The following is a 14,424-nucleotide window of genomic DNA, read 5'->3' on the forward strand; positions in this document are numbered from 1 at the left end:
AAACAGAGCCAAATTGAGTGTTAAGCACACTCACCCAGAACGACCAACAACTCCATATTTAACAGCACTGTGGGTGTACCTATTCCACATGGACAGCGGCGATTCAAGAAGGCAGCTTATCACCACTTTCTCAAGGGCAATTAGGGATTGGCAATAAATGCTGATCTAACCAGCGAAGCCCACATCTCATAAATTATTTTTTAAAAAAGTATTTGATGAACGATAGTGTCTTTGGGTCTCAATATATACTGCCCTGGCTGGTAGATATCAGGGATTTCCCATGCTGGTCTCTCAACCAGTGCTGAGTTAATTGATCTCAATAGGCTGCAACATTAGGGGAGCTACTACTGGCCTCTGTGTCCTTAAGTTAAAGAATGAGAGAAATATAGCTTTTCAACACCAAACCCCTGCTTCATGTGTATATTCAGATGTCAAACGTGGCTCAGTGGATAGCAATCTCATTCTTCAGGTCGAAGGCTGGGGATTCAATTGCCTTCACCTCCAATGACAAAATCTAAGTTGACAGACCCACTCACTGTACTGACTGCTGTAGTCGAGGCAATATTAAACTGAGGCTCAGCCTGCCCTCACAGGTGAATGCAAAAAGACCCCACATAGAACTATTTCAAAGAAGTGCAAAGACGTTCTCCCTGGTGCCCTAGCCCATACTTAATCCTCTAACGACAACCCCAAAAAGCAGATCCAAAAATACGTTGCATGGTAGCATAATGGTTAGCACTGTTCCTTCATTGCGTCAGGGGACTGGGGGAGATTCCCGGCTTGGGTCACTGTCTGTGCGGAGTCTGCACGTTATCCCTGTGGGTTTCCTACGGGTGCTCCGGTTTCCTCCCACAATCCAAAGATGTGCAGCTTAGTTGGATTGGCCATACTAGGTTGCCCATAGTGTCCAAAAAGGTTGGGTGGGGTTACTGGGTTATGGGGTAGAGTGGAGGTGTGGGCTTAAGTAGGGTGCTCTTTCCAAGGGCCAGTGCAGAGTCGATGGGCCAAATGGCACCTTCTTTCTTTTATTTTTTAATAATCTTTATTGTCACAAATAGGCTTACATTAACACTGCAGTTAAGGAACTGTGAAAATTCCCTAGTCGCCACACTCCGACGCCTGTTCAGAACTCAGAATGTCCAATTCATCGAACAACTCGTCTTTCGTGACTTGTGGCGGGAAACCGGAGCAAACCCACACAAACACGGGGAGAACGTGCAGACTCCACACAGAGTGATCCAAGCCGGGGATCGAACCTGGGACCCTGAAGCTGTGAAGCAACTGTGCGAACCACTGTGCTACCGCGCCACCCAATCTGCAAACGGTCCTTTGGAGTTTGAGTCATCCAGACTCCAAAAATGTTAGCTCTCCTTCTCTCTCCACAGATGCTGCCAGACCTGCTGAGGTTGTCCACTATTTTCTGTTTTTCCTTCAGATTCCAGAGTCCGCAGTCATCTCTTTTTATCTCCCAAGAAAACAGATGCCCGGGTCATTTTATCGCTCTCTGTCCCATCACTGTGGAGTTTATTTAGTGGTGACAAGGAATGCGCTTCCAAAGGACTCAATGGGCGGTCAAAGTGGGATGTCTGGCCCGCGTGGTGATAGGCGCTACGCAAATGCAAGTCTTTTCTGACTGGTGGAATCGGGCCACTCGCACAAATATTCCTGCATCCAAGTATTCTGGGGGTAAAAAAAAAATCCCCTTGTGTGACCGCCTGGCCGTCTCCTCACGATGAATGGGCGGCGGGGGGGGGGGGGGGGGGGTGGGGTACGGAGGAATGGGGGTTGCTGCCTGTGCTGAATCCGATGAGAACAGCGCCATGGGGCGGCGGTACCGTGCAGACAGAGAGGAGTTAGTTTGGTGCACAGGAGCATGAGGAACCTTCAAAGCCCGGCGTCTCCCGCTGTCCTGAATCCCGCCCGCGCAGTCCGGCAGCAGCAGGAGGGAAACGATGCACTCCGCTGAACAGACACAGGCAGCTGAGCTGGCTTCAAGGCGCGGTAGGTGCTGCTGTCTCTCTCTCCACCCTCCTCCCAACCCCAATGTACTCCTGAAGTGTGAGGTAAATTCTCCTCACCACTTTCCATCCTGTAATAGCCCTCACCCCCCTTCCCCTCCTCTCCCCATCATTTAACAATGCAACACACTTCATCAGTGTGACTGCACAGACATCCCACCCATCAGTTGCTGAAAGAGTTGATCGCTGTTGCTTCTTCTGACAAATATAATTGAGATTTTAACGCGTAGATTTCGATTCGAGGAGTGTATTTCGTTGCTGCTGGGGGAGTAAAAGAGAATTACACTGGTCTGCATCGTGTGTGATATATATATAGTTCCATGGGTGTTGGATCTCGCCAACCATTTGGAAGAGTCTGGGATCGCCTCTATTTTTTTACATAAATCGGGGAGTTAAGTCGCAGTTGCTGCTGTCTCCATTCGCACAAGTTTGGGAAGGGGGGGGGGGGGGGGGGAGCGGGGTAACTGAAGGACATTCGGGGTCGAGGACCAGGGGGTACAACCTTACAACAAAAGGTGGGCTGTCCAGGGGTCTCGCTAGACAGACACTTCTTCAAACAAAAGGTAATGGAAATCGGGAACTTTCTCCCTCAAAGAGCTGTGGGGGTGAGATGGGGGTCCATGTGCAAAGAGATTGACAGATTTTTCTCTCTTCAACAGGGACACGGAACAGGTCGAGAGAGTTGAGGCACAGATCTCACTGTCGGTCGGTACAGGCTGGACGGGCTGAATGGCCCCGGTTCTTGTTTGGAGCATGCGATTGTAAACTCTTCTCTCTCCCTCTCTTGCTTCCTCCTCAGCTTTTGCCATGTTGAAGATGTGGCCGGAGGCAAACATTTCGGCACCGTTCAACTATTCGGCGCCCTCCCGGAGCCTGGCAGCGATGGAGGGGAACAGCAGTGCCCGCCTCGCTCCCCAGGAGGTGATGGTGGGAGTGCTGCTGACTGTCATTGACCTGGTCACCTTCTTGGGCAACACCGTGGTCTTCATCTGTCCAGCAGTGGAGAAGAGGCTCAGGACGGTCACTTACATGTTCATCATGTCACTCGCCATGGCGGATTTACTGCTTGCTTGTCTTGTTATGCCTTTCAGGTAGGATTTTGTGTGTATATATATATTATATATTTAAAAGCTACAATATATTATTGGGGAAAATTGCATTTTAATATCCTTTTGTCAACGCCAATTTAATCCCATTAAGCTTTGGTTATGCATTTCTCAATTTTTAAAAACCTGCCACTTGGACCACTTGCACTTCCTTCCTCTGGCCTGGTGTCAATTATTGCGTCTAAATGCATTGCTGAGAAGCACCTTCGGCGGGTGGGGGTGGGGTTGGGGGTCCTTCACTAGGTCCAGTAGGTGCTATATAACTGCAAGTTGTTGTTGTAATGACATTTCTTCCCTTTGGTGCGGCCATTCTGGCCACCATCAAATCAGGAACGTCCCTTTTTAAAAAAAAAAATCCAATTAAAGGGCAATTTAGCATGGCCAATCCCCCTACCCTGCGTGTGGGGGTGAGGCCCATTCAGATACAGATAGAATGTGCAAACTCCGCATGGACAGTTGCCCGGGGTTGAACCTGGGACCTCGGTGCCGTGAGGCAGCAGCGTTAACCACTGCGCCATCATGCAACCCATAATCAGGAACGTCCACGAAAGCTATACGCCTGGGGCCATTTTCTGCCTCTGCACTCCCAGAGGTCATATCATAGAAATGTGGAACGCACTTCTCCAACCAAACAAAATGATGGCAGGCAGGCTGTGCCCAAATCTCCCTCAACGTGCAGAGTGTCTCTGACTGTCATGACTGGGAGTCAGCATGTTCTCCCTGTGTCTGAGTGGGTTTCCTCCGGGTGCTCCAGTTTCCTCCCACAATCCAAAGATGTGCAGGTTAGGTGGATTGGCCATGTTAAATTGCCCTTTGTGTCCACAAAATGTTAAGTGGGGGTTACTGGGGATAGGGTAGATACGAGGGCTTCAGTAGGTTGCTCTTTGTAAGGGCCGGTGCAGACTCGATGGGCCGAATGGCCTCCTTCTGCACTGCAAATTCTATGATTCTATGATGATACCAGTTATCATGGCAACCAGTAGTGTGAGGAATGTCAAACCCAGGTTGTTCATTGAGCAGCATTTGGAGTCTTGAGAAAACAATTCTGCTTTCTGTGTCACTTTGGTGATGCCTTGCACTATTCCCCAGAGAATACAAATGCAATGGTACTGGTACATCGTCTGCTCTTTAATATCCCAATTGAGAGTTGCATCAGCATGCAGAACCCCCGTGATCTTCAATGTTAAGGGATGTGGAGGATAAAGGGGAGGTAGCTACAGTAAATGTGACACTGCTCCCAGGCAGTCAGCAGCAACAGCAGATTATTACCACCATCTTTTGTTGAGTTCCACTGTGGAAGCGTCAAGAATGTAATGATGACTTTCCCTTCTGCTTGCACTTCATGGTTAAAGCAGGAGGTGTGGTCCAGTGGTGGAGTGATGGCTGCATGCACTAATATGTAAGGTGCGTAAAATACATTGTTTACAATGTGAAGGGTCATCCTATTCGCACCTCCCATGATTTGTACTGCCTCTTAAGGCTGCTCCATGTGACTTCCGGTTGCGGCTATGCGGAGCTAAGCCGCACGTTCGGCAACTCCCGCCAGGAACGGACTTTTGGGCTCTTTTTAGGGCCCCCAGCAGTACTTGATCGACGGTTCCTGATGTGGGAAGGTGTTAGCAGCAGATCCCCAGTGTTCTATGGTTTGGACCAGGAGTGGGGCCCGCAAAATAGCGGTAGCAGCGCCTAGGAAAAAGCGGGGGAAGAAAAACAAGATGGCGGCCAGTGGAGGCCTCGAGGAATGGAGGCGGTGGGCGCAGGAGCAGCAGGAGACTCTCCAGCGCTGCTTTCGGGAGCTCAAAGTGGAGCTGCTAGAATCGCTGAAGGTGAATACGGACAAGCTGCTGGCGACGCAGACAGCCCAGGGGGTGGAGATCCGGGAGCTCCGACAACAAGCCTCCGAAAGAGAGGATGAGGCCTCGGCCCTCGCGGTAAAGGTGGAGATGCATGAGGCGCTCCATAAGAAGTGGCAGGAGCGGTTCGAGGAGATGCAGAACCGGTCGAGGCGGAAAAATTTGCGGATCCTGGGCCTCACAGAGGGGCTGGTAGGGTCAGACCTGGGGGCCTATGTGGTCGTCTTGCTGAACTCGCTGATGGGAGCTGGATCTTTCCAGGGGCCCCTGGAGCTGGAGGGAGCCCACAGAATACTGGCCAGGAGGCCCAAGCCGAATGAGCCGCCACGGGCAGTGCTGGTGCGGTTCCACCTGTTCGTTGACGGAGAGTGCGTGCTTAGGTGGGCCAAGAAGGAGCGGAGTAGCAGGTGGGAGAACACGGTGGTGTGGATCTACTTGGACTGGAGTGCGGAGGTGGCTAAGCGGAGGGCCGTATACAACCGGACGAAGGTGGTGCTCCACAGAAAGAGTGTGAAGTTTGGCATATTACAGCCGGCGCGTTTGTGGGTCACCTACAAGGACCGTCACTTTTACTTTGAGTCCCCGGAGGAGACGTGGGCCTTTGTGCAGGCCGAGAAGTTGGACTCTAACTGAGGGTCGGGGGCGGGGGTTTGTATGTAACTGTGTTAATTTTTTGGTGGGGGGGTTCTCTGTTTTATGCTGGTTGTGTGTTGTTTCTAGGGCGGGTGGGGCGCTGTCTTTTTGTGTGGGTTCGGTGGATGGGCTCGAGTCGGGGGGGTAGACTTGGAGTGTGGGGAGCTGGTGGTGGGGGCCGACAATGGGAGCTACCCTAGAGGAGGCGGGGTCGGCAGAGTGAAAGCGCGGGCTTTTCTTTGGTTTCCCGCGCTGAGGGTGGATGGGGGCGGGGTCGGAGCTGAGAAGCGCGGGCTTTTATCCCGCACGAGAGCGGGAGGGGGACGAGGAGGGTCTGCTGATGAACATGGGGGGAGGAGAAGTAGCCCCACGTTGGGAGGTGTGGCGGGAGTCGCCGGGGTCAGCAGCAATTAGCTGACTCACGGGAGTGCTTCGGAGGGAGTAACGCGGCAGGGAGGGGGGGGTACAATTGTAGCCTGGGGGGGGGGGGGTACCGGGTTGCTGCTGAAATGGCCAGGAAGGAGCTGGAGGCTGCAGGGGGGGACTGGGGTGGGGGTTTGCCGCCGTGGGGAACGGGCCAAGTGGGGGGCGCTGGCCTGGGGCGGGCAGGGGATGGGTTATGGCCAGTCGGCAGGGGAGGGGGCAGGGAGCCCTCTGATCCGGCTGATAACTTGGAATGCGACGGGGCTGAATGGGCCGGTCAAGCGGACCCGGGTGTTTATGCACCTGAAGGGGCTGAAGGCGGACGTGGCTATGCTCCAGGAGACGCACCTGAAGGTGGCGGACCAGGTTAGACTGAGGAAGGGATGGGTGGGCCAAGTGTTTCATTCAGGGCTGGATGCAAAGAACCGGGGGGTGGCGATCCTGGTGGGAAAAAGGGTGTCGTTTGAGGCGTCAAAGGTGGTGGCTGACAGTGGCGGGAGATATATGATGGTGAGCGGCAAGCTGCAGGGGGAGCGGGTGGTGCTGGTGAATGTCTATGCCCCGAACTGGGACGATGCGGGTTTTATGCGGCGCATGTTGGGCCGCATTCAGGATCTGGAGATGGGGGGCCTGATATTGGGGGGGACTTTAATACAGTGCTGGATCCCCCATTGGATCGATCCATGTCCAGGACAGGCAGGAGGACCATGGCGGCTAAAGTATTGAGAGGGTTTATGGACCAGATGGGAGGGGTGGATCCTTGGAGGTTCGCGAGGCCGAGGGCCAGGGAGTATTCATTTTTCTCCCACGTGCATAAAGCCTATTCCCGGATCGGTTTTTTTGTTCTGAGCAGGGGGCTGATTTCGAGGGTGGAGGATGCCGAGTATTCGGCCATAGTCATTTCGGATCATGCCCCGCACTGGGTGGACCTTGAGCTGGGGGAGGAGAGAGACCAGCGCCCGCTCTAGCACTAGGAGGTTGGGCTGCTGGCGGATGAGGAGGTGGAAGGGCGGGTTCGGGGGTGTATCAAGAGGTACTTAGAGGCCAATGATAATGGGGAGGTCCGGTTGGGTCGGTTTGGGAGGCATTGAAGGCGGTGATTAGAGGGGAGTTGATTTCCATCCAAGCCCACAGGGAGAGCGGAGAGCAAAAAGAGAGGGAGAGGTTGGTGGGGGAGATGGTGAGGGTGGACAGGAGATACGCGGAGGCTCCGGAGGAGGGAGTGGTGTAACCTTCAGGCCAAGTTCGACTTGCTGACCACCAGAAGGCACAGGGAGCGGTGTACGAATACAGGGAGAAGGCGAGTAGGATGCTGGCGCATCAGCTCCGTAAGCGGGACGCGGCCAGGGAGATTGGTGGGTGAAGGATAGGGGAGGAAATGTGGTGCAAAGGGGGGTAGACATTAACGGGGTCTTCAGGGACTTTTATGGGGAATTGTACCGGTCTGAACCCCTGGTGGAGGGGGGGAAATGGGGCGCTTTTTGGACAAGCTGAGGTTTCCGAGGGTGGAGGAGGGACGGGTGGAAGGGCTGGGGGCGCCGATTGAGCTGGAGGAGCTGGTCACTGGGATGGGCAGCATGCAGTCGGGGAGGGCGCCGGGGCCGGATGGGTTTCCGGTCGAATTTTATAAAATGTACGCAGACCTGCTTGGCCCCCTGTTGGTTAGGACATTTAACGAGGCAAGGGAGGGGGGGGGGGGCTTTGCCCCCGACTATGTCACGGGCGCTAATTTTCTTGATCCTTAAGCGGGACAAGGACCCCCTGCAGTGTGGATCATACAGGCCGATCCCGCTGTTAAATGTAGACGCCAAGCTGTTGGCGAAGATCTTGGCCACAAGGATAGAGGACTGTGTGCCGGGGGTCATTCATGAGGACCAGACGAGGTTTGTGAAGGGAAGGCAGCTGAACACCAATATACGTAGGCTTCTGAATGTTATCATGATGCCGGCGGTAGAAGGGGAGGCGGAGATAGTGGTGGCATTAGACACGGAGAAGGCCTTTGATAGGGTTGAGTGGGGATACTTGTGGGAGGTGCTGGAAAGGTTTGGGTTCGGGGAGGGGTTTGTCAGTTGGGTGAGGCTGTTATATGAGGCCCCGATGGCGACCGTAGCCACGCAAAGGAGGAGATCAGAGTTCTTTTGGGTTGCACCGGGGAACGAGACAGGGGTGTCCCCTGTCCCCCTTGCTCTTTGCGTTGGCAATTGAGCCCCTGGCCATGGCGTTGAGGGAGTCGGGGAATTGAAGGGGTTTGGTGCGGGGTGGGGAGGAGCACCGAGTGTCACTTTACGCAGATGACTTGTTGCTATATGTGGCGGACCCAGTGGGGGGGAATGCCGGAGGTGATGAAGATTCTCAGGGAATTTGGGGGCTTTTCCGGGTACAAGCTCAACCTGGGTAAGAGTGAGTTGTTCATCGTGCACCCGGGGGATCAGGAGGAGGGGATTGGTAGGCTTCCACTGAAAAGGGCAGGGAGGAGCTTTAGGTACCTGGGAGTCCAGGTGGCTAGGAGCTGGGGGGCCCAAACTTAACCTCACAAGGCTGGTGGAGGAAATGGAGGAGGAGTTTAAAAGATGGGACATGTTGCCGTTGTCGCTGGCGGGCAGGATGCAGTCAGTCAAGATGACGGTGCTCCTGAGGTTTTTGTTCCTGTTCCAGTGCCTCCCCATCCTTATCCCGAAGGCCTTTTTTAGGAGGGTCAACAGGAGTATTACGGGATTTGTATGGGCGCATGGGACTCCGAGGGCGAGAAGGGTGTTTTTGGAGCAAAGCAGGGGGGGGGGGGGGTGGGGGGGGGCTTGCGCTGCCCAACCTCTGTGGGTACTATTGGGCTGCCAACACAGCGATGGTGCGTAAGTGGGTAATGGACGGGGAAGGGGCAGCATGGAAGAGGATGGAGATGGTGTCCTGTGTGGACACGAGCCTGGAGGCGCTGGTAACGGCGCCGTTGCCGCTCCCTCCAACGAGGTATACCATGAGCCCGGTGGTGGCGGCTACCCTCAAAATTTGGGGGCAATGGAGACGGCATGGGGGGAGGTGGGGAGCTCGACAGAGTCCCCAATACGGGGGAACCACCAGTTTTTTCCAGGGAGCATTGATGGCGGGTTTCTTAGCTGGCACAGGGTAGGTATTAGGAGGTTGAGGGACCTGTTTGTAGATGGGAGGATTGCAAGCTTGGGTAAGTTAGAGGGGAAGTTTGGGCTCCCCCCGGGGAACATGTTTAGGTATATGCAGGTTAGGGCATTTGCCAAGCAGCAGGTGGAGGGGTTCCCTCTGTTGCCCCCACGTGGGGTATGGGACAGGGTGCTCTCGGGGGTGTGGGTTGGAGGAGGGAGGATTTCGGACGTGTACCACGTAATGCAGGAGGTAGATGAGGCCTCGGTGGAGGAGCTGAAGGGTAAATGGGAAGAGGAGCTGGGTGAGGAGATTGAGGAGGGAGGGGGCGGGGCGGGGGGGGGGGAGTTGTTGTTTCGGTGGAGGGGAGAAATGTGTACATGTGTTTTTTGAATATGCCGGGTGCTAATCTATTTCTTTTTGTGATTACTGGGGGGGGGGGGGGGGGGGGTTAGTTTTGGGGGTTTTTGTTTTTTTTTTGGGTTTTTTTCCGTTTTTGTTGTTAATACTGTTTTCTTGTTGATATTTTCTGTTTTTGATATTTTGTGAAAATCTCAATAAAAATTATTTTTTTTAAAAAAGGCTTCTCCATGTCTCTATCTTGACATGTTTCTGCACCATTGAAAATATTTTGGAACCAGAGGACTGCCACATTAAGGTGGACCGATAGAAAGACTGGACTGACCAAATGATACTCTCGCTGTTCCATGACAGACTTTAGAACTGTGCAAACCAGGCAGAGCTCTGGCTTCACAGAAGGCTGGCCAGTAAAAATACTAATTGTAACTAGGTTCTTAGGAGTTTTGGTGAGTTCCTGCAGTTTTCCATCTATAAGATGCACTGCAGGAACTCACCAAGGCTCCTTAGACAGCACCTTCCAAATCCCAAAACCACTACCATCCAGAAGGACAAGGGCAACAGACGCATGGGAACCCCACCACCTGGTAGTTCCCCTCCAAGCGACATAATATCCTGACTTGGAACTATACCGCCATTTGTCACTGGGTCAAAATCCTGGAATTCCCTCCCTAACAGCACACTAGGTGTACCTACACTACATAGACTTCAGAGGTTCAAGAAGGCAGCTCACCACCACCTTGTCAAGGGAAATTAGGGGCGGCCAATAAATGCTGGCCTGAGTCAGCAACACCCATGCCCCAAGAACTAATTTTAAAAAAAACTCATGAATGGATGTTGCTCCACAAACCAAAAGACAGAAGATCAGATCAAACCTCGATCTACAACAGCTGGGGCCCCTTGCAGCTCTCCAAGCTCCTCCATTCACCCCCTGAGGCTCTTTTATCTTCTCCCACCGAAAAGAAATCAGAGCTGGTCTTGATTCTTTTTGTGTAGTGACATTCAGTAAGTGCACCCACTGTAGCTGTGCCTTCAAAAACTGAGAAAGAGATGCGCATCACGCTGGCACACATTTGGAAGTGTCTTGCTCTGAGGCTTCTAGTTGTTTGCTCTACATTAATGGACATTAAGTCGAAGCGCTCCAGCTAATCCGTACCTAAACCTGTAGCCGATTTCATGAATGAGCAAGCCACTGCCAAAAAGTATTTCAGTACCGTTATCCAAGGGATATATCCTCTAAGTGCCTGTTGCCCTTTTTGTTGTCTATCTGCTGTTACTATTGAACCATTTCGATTTTTGAGTCTTTATTGACATTTCTGGATGAATAAGGTCCAAGGTCCACAAGTTCACTATCTTCCATCCTGGTAATCTCATGATACAATAATAGAGTGGTTGACTGTTCATAGAAATCAATCTGTTTATTAGTCGACAATATCTTCCTGTATTATGTCAGTGATAACACTTCCTTGGGTTTATTATCATGTCCGCAGCCAGCTGCCAGTCCATTGGAAAAGCTTTCTAATAAGCGACAGAAAATCCAGTGACCTCCCTGGAGCAGAGCTAACTGAGTGAAGTTGTCGGGGTAAAGGGCATGGAATGTTAATCATTGGTCAGGTTGTCTGTGGGGTCAAAGGGGATTAATTAAGGTCCTTTAAGGACTGCATGTTAGGCTGTTCTACATTCGGTATCATTGAGTGCACTGCCTTTCAATCAATAAGTTCCTGGAAATTATACTGGGGTCCTAGTTATTTCAGAAGACACTGGTTTGCAATGTATACCAAGGCTCCCTGCTACCGGTGTCAACCACAGCCCCTTAATGAAGACTCCATAATAGAGGACCAGAGAAAGGGGTCTTACATAAACCTCTTAGTCATTGCAGTCACCCCCTCTGGTCACTGCTGATTGTGGGTCCTTACTGTGGATAGTTTAATTTCTGCATTTCCCTGTTGTGCAACAGGGACATTAATTGATTGGCTACAGAACCTTGATATCTCGAAAACCTGAACATAGGAGCAGGAGTAGGACATTCAACCCAGCGAGCCAGATCTACCATGCAATATGATCATGGCTGATGATCCACTTCAAGCCTTTTTCCCCCAACACTATCTCCATGTCCCTTTACATTTTGAAATATGTCAATCTCTAAATCTTTTTTTTTTAAATTTAGATTACCCAATTATTTTTTCTAATTAAGGGGAAATTTAGCGTGGCCAATCTACCTACTCTGCACATTTTTGGGTTGTGGGGGCGAAACCCACGCAGACACGGGGAGAATGTGCAAACTCCACACGGACAGTGACCCAGAGCCGGGATCGAACCTGGGCCCTCAGTGCCGTGAGGCGGTTGTGCTAACCATTAGGCCACCGTGCTGCCCCGTCAATCTCTAAATCTACACAGCCCTCTGGGATAGAGGGTTCCAAAGATGCAGAACCCTCAGCATAGAAGAATTTATTCTCATCTCGGTCCTAAGTGGCTTCCCCTGTATTTTGAAATTGTGCTCCCTGGTTCACGACTTCCCAACCAGAAGAAAAATCCTACCTGCATCTACCCTGCCTGTTCCTTTCAGTATTTTGTAGGTTTCACTGATATCACCTCTTGTTCTTCAAAACTCTACAGGATACAGGCCCCGTTTCTCCTATCTCTCCCCACAGGACAGTCTCGCCATCCCGGGAACAAGTCTGGTGAATGTTCTTAAGATTCCTTCTACGGAAATAATCCTTCCAAAGGTAGGGGCACCAAAACTGCTTGCAGTGCTCCAGGTGGGATCTACCCAAGCTCCTGCAGAGTTGAAGCAAGACCTCTCTACTTCTGTACCCAAATCCTCTTGCGATAAAGGCTAACATTCCATTAGCCTTCCGAATAGCATGCTGCCTCTGCATGTCAGCCTTCAGGGATTATTGACAAGGACACCCAGGTCCATGAGTACATCTACACTTTCTAATCTCTTCACATTTAAGAAATACTCTGCACATCGGTTCCTCCTGCAAAATGAATAATATCAGATTTTTCCAGATTAATTTCCTTCTGCCGTGTTCTAAGTCTGTCCAAATCCTCTTGAAGCCGCTTTGCATCTTCCTCACAACACACATTCCCACCTATCTTTGTGTCAACTGTAAACCTGAAAACATTACCGTTGATAATTGATATATATATTGTGAACAGCTGGGATCCTACTACTGATCGCTATGGCACCCCACTATTCACGGCCTGCCAAAGGAGAGAAAGCCTGTCTATTCCTGCTCTCTGCATGTTTGCCCATCCCAGTATATTACCTCCTATTCAATGCGCTTTCATTTTGTTTTATTTGATCATGGGATGGACCAGCGTTTGTTGCCCATCCGCAATTGTGCCTGAACTGAGCTACGCCATTTCAGGGGACATTTAAGTGTCATCCACTTTGCTCTGGAGTCATGTGCAGGAGTCCCAAAGCAGGTGCGGATGGCAGATTTCCTTCTCTAAAGGACTTTAGTGAACCAGATGGGTGGGATTTGAACCCGGGTCCCCAGAGTCTCTGGATTACTAGTCTAGTGACAACACCACTAAACCACCGCCTCCCCTGAGGCATGCTAACTAACCTTCTGTGTGGGACTTTACCAAAAGCTTCTGAAAAATCCAACTATATTCTGCTCACTGACTCCCTGCATCAATTCTTTTTGTAATAACATTAAGACACTCCAACATTGAATTAATGTAAACTCTTTCCAAGCAATTTCCAAACTGCCTTTGCCCAACTATCCTGTCACTGTTTACACTGTTCCTTTTTGCCATTTCTCTTCAAATCACACAGGAATGAAAAGATTTGCTAGCCTTTGTAAATGTTATCATATTTTTTTCATTATATATATGAGCCAGATGCTCAGCTGGTCTGCTTTAAATTCCAATAACTGATTGGCTAATTCGTGCCCAAATGCTCATTCTCTTTCTATGATATGCCTTTCCTTTGGCAGCTCCACTCGTTGCTTTAACTTTACAGCACACCATTTAACAGCTGTACTTGTAGCAACAGGATTCATCTAATCCAGGAGTGAACAAAATGTGGGTCCTGATAGCCTAGTGGTTTGAGTACAGTGAAATCTCAAGCTTGAGTGATTGGAACGCACTTACCTCTCAGTCAATGCTTACAAACATTGGAGTTTCACCACTTTGGCCATTGGGCCATAGGGGCTGGTTTAGCACAGGGTTAAATCGCTGGCTTTTAAAGCAGACCAAGGCAGGCCAGCAGCACGGTTCAATTCCCGTACTAGCCTCCCCGAACAGGAATGTGGCGACTAGGGGCTTTTCACAGTATCTTCATTTGAAGCCTACTTGTGACAATAAGCGATTTTCATTTCATTTCATTTCATTTTTTCATTGAACGGTGAAGGGAGATGAATGAATCAAAGCTGTGGATGGTTTGTAGAAGCTGTCAATCACAGACCATGATGAGAAAGCTATGAATGGCTTAGAGGCAGGTCACAGCTGCCCTCCTTCCAGGAATGGACACGTGGATCTTCAAGTTAAGTGTTATTGCTACAATCCTTCCCACTGTGTTAATTCTGTCTTTATTCTGGGGTGGGGGGGGGGGGGAGGGGGGGAATTCCTTTAGGCAGGGGTTCCCATTTTCGGCGTGCCAGAGAGTCCTGATTTTGCGTCAATTTGGCGTCAGAGGCTATTCTCCGCCCAATCGCGTTTCGCGATTTTGGCGTCGTCCTATATGTTTTCTATATTTGAAACCCCAGCTGGATATAAGAATTTCCTGACACACCTTCATGCACTCCACCCTGTGCTCACCTTTTGAAATGGAGCAGTTAGATGAGCTCCTTTTCCTTGCCGTGCCAGTTACGGAGTCTGCCAATGGATTCTCTACTGCTGTCTACTCCAAACTACCTTCACTGGTCAATATGCATGCTGGGATTCCTACAGTTCTCTAAGTTTGGCCTTATC

At 51.0% G+C, this 14,424-nt stretch overlaps 1 protein-coding gene across 1 annotated transcript in view; it reads left to right on the plus strand.

The window, feature by feature from the left end:
- Positions 1 to 3,054: 3,054 nt before the first annotated feature.
- LOC119963870 (octopamine receptor-like) overlaps positions 3,055 to 14,424 on the plus strand; it is a 41,062-nt gene continuing 29,692 nt past the window's right edge. The window contains exon 1 of the mRNA XM_038793229.1: positions 3,055 to 3,109. Coding sequence (XP_038649157.1) covers positions 3,057 to 3,109 — 53 coding nt within the window. The 5' untranslated portion in view covers positions 3,055 to 3,056. The remainder of the gene's footprint in view (positions 3,110 to 14,424) is intronic.

The sequence above is a fragment of the Scyliorhinus canicula genome, chromosome 3 (assembly GCF_902713615.1).
Source record: "Scyliorhinus canicula chromosome 3, sScyCan1.1, whole genome shotgun sequence".
Lineage (NCBI taxonomy): Eukaryota > Metazoa > Chordata > Chondrichthyes > Carcharhiniformes > Scyliorhinidae > Scyliorhinus > Scyliorhinus canicula.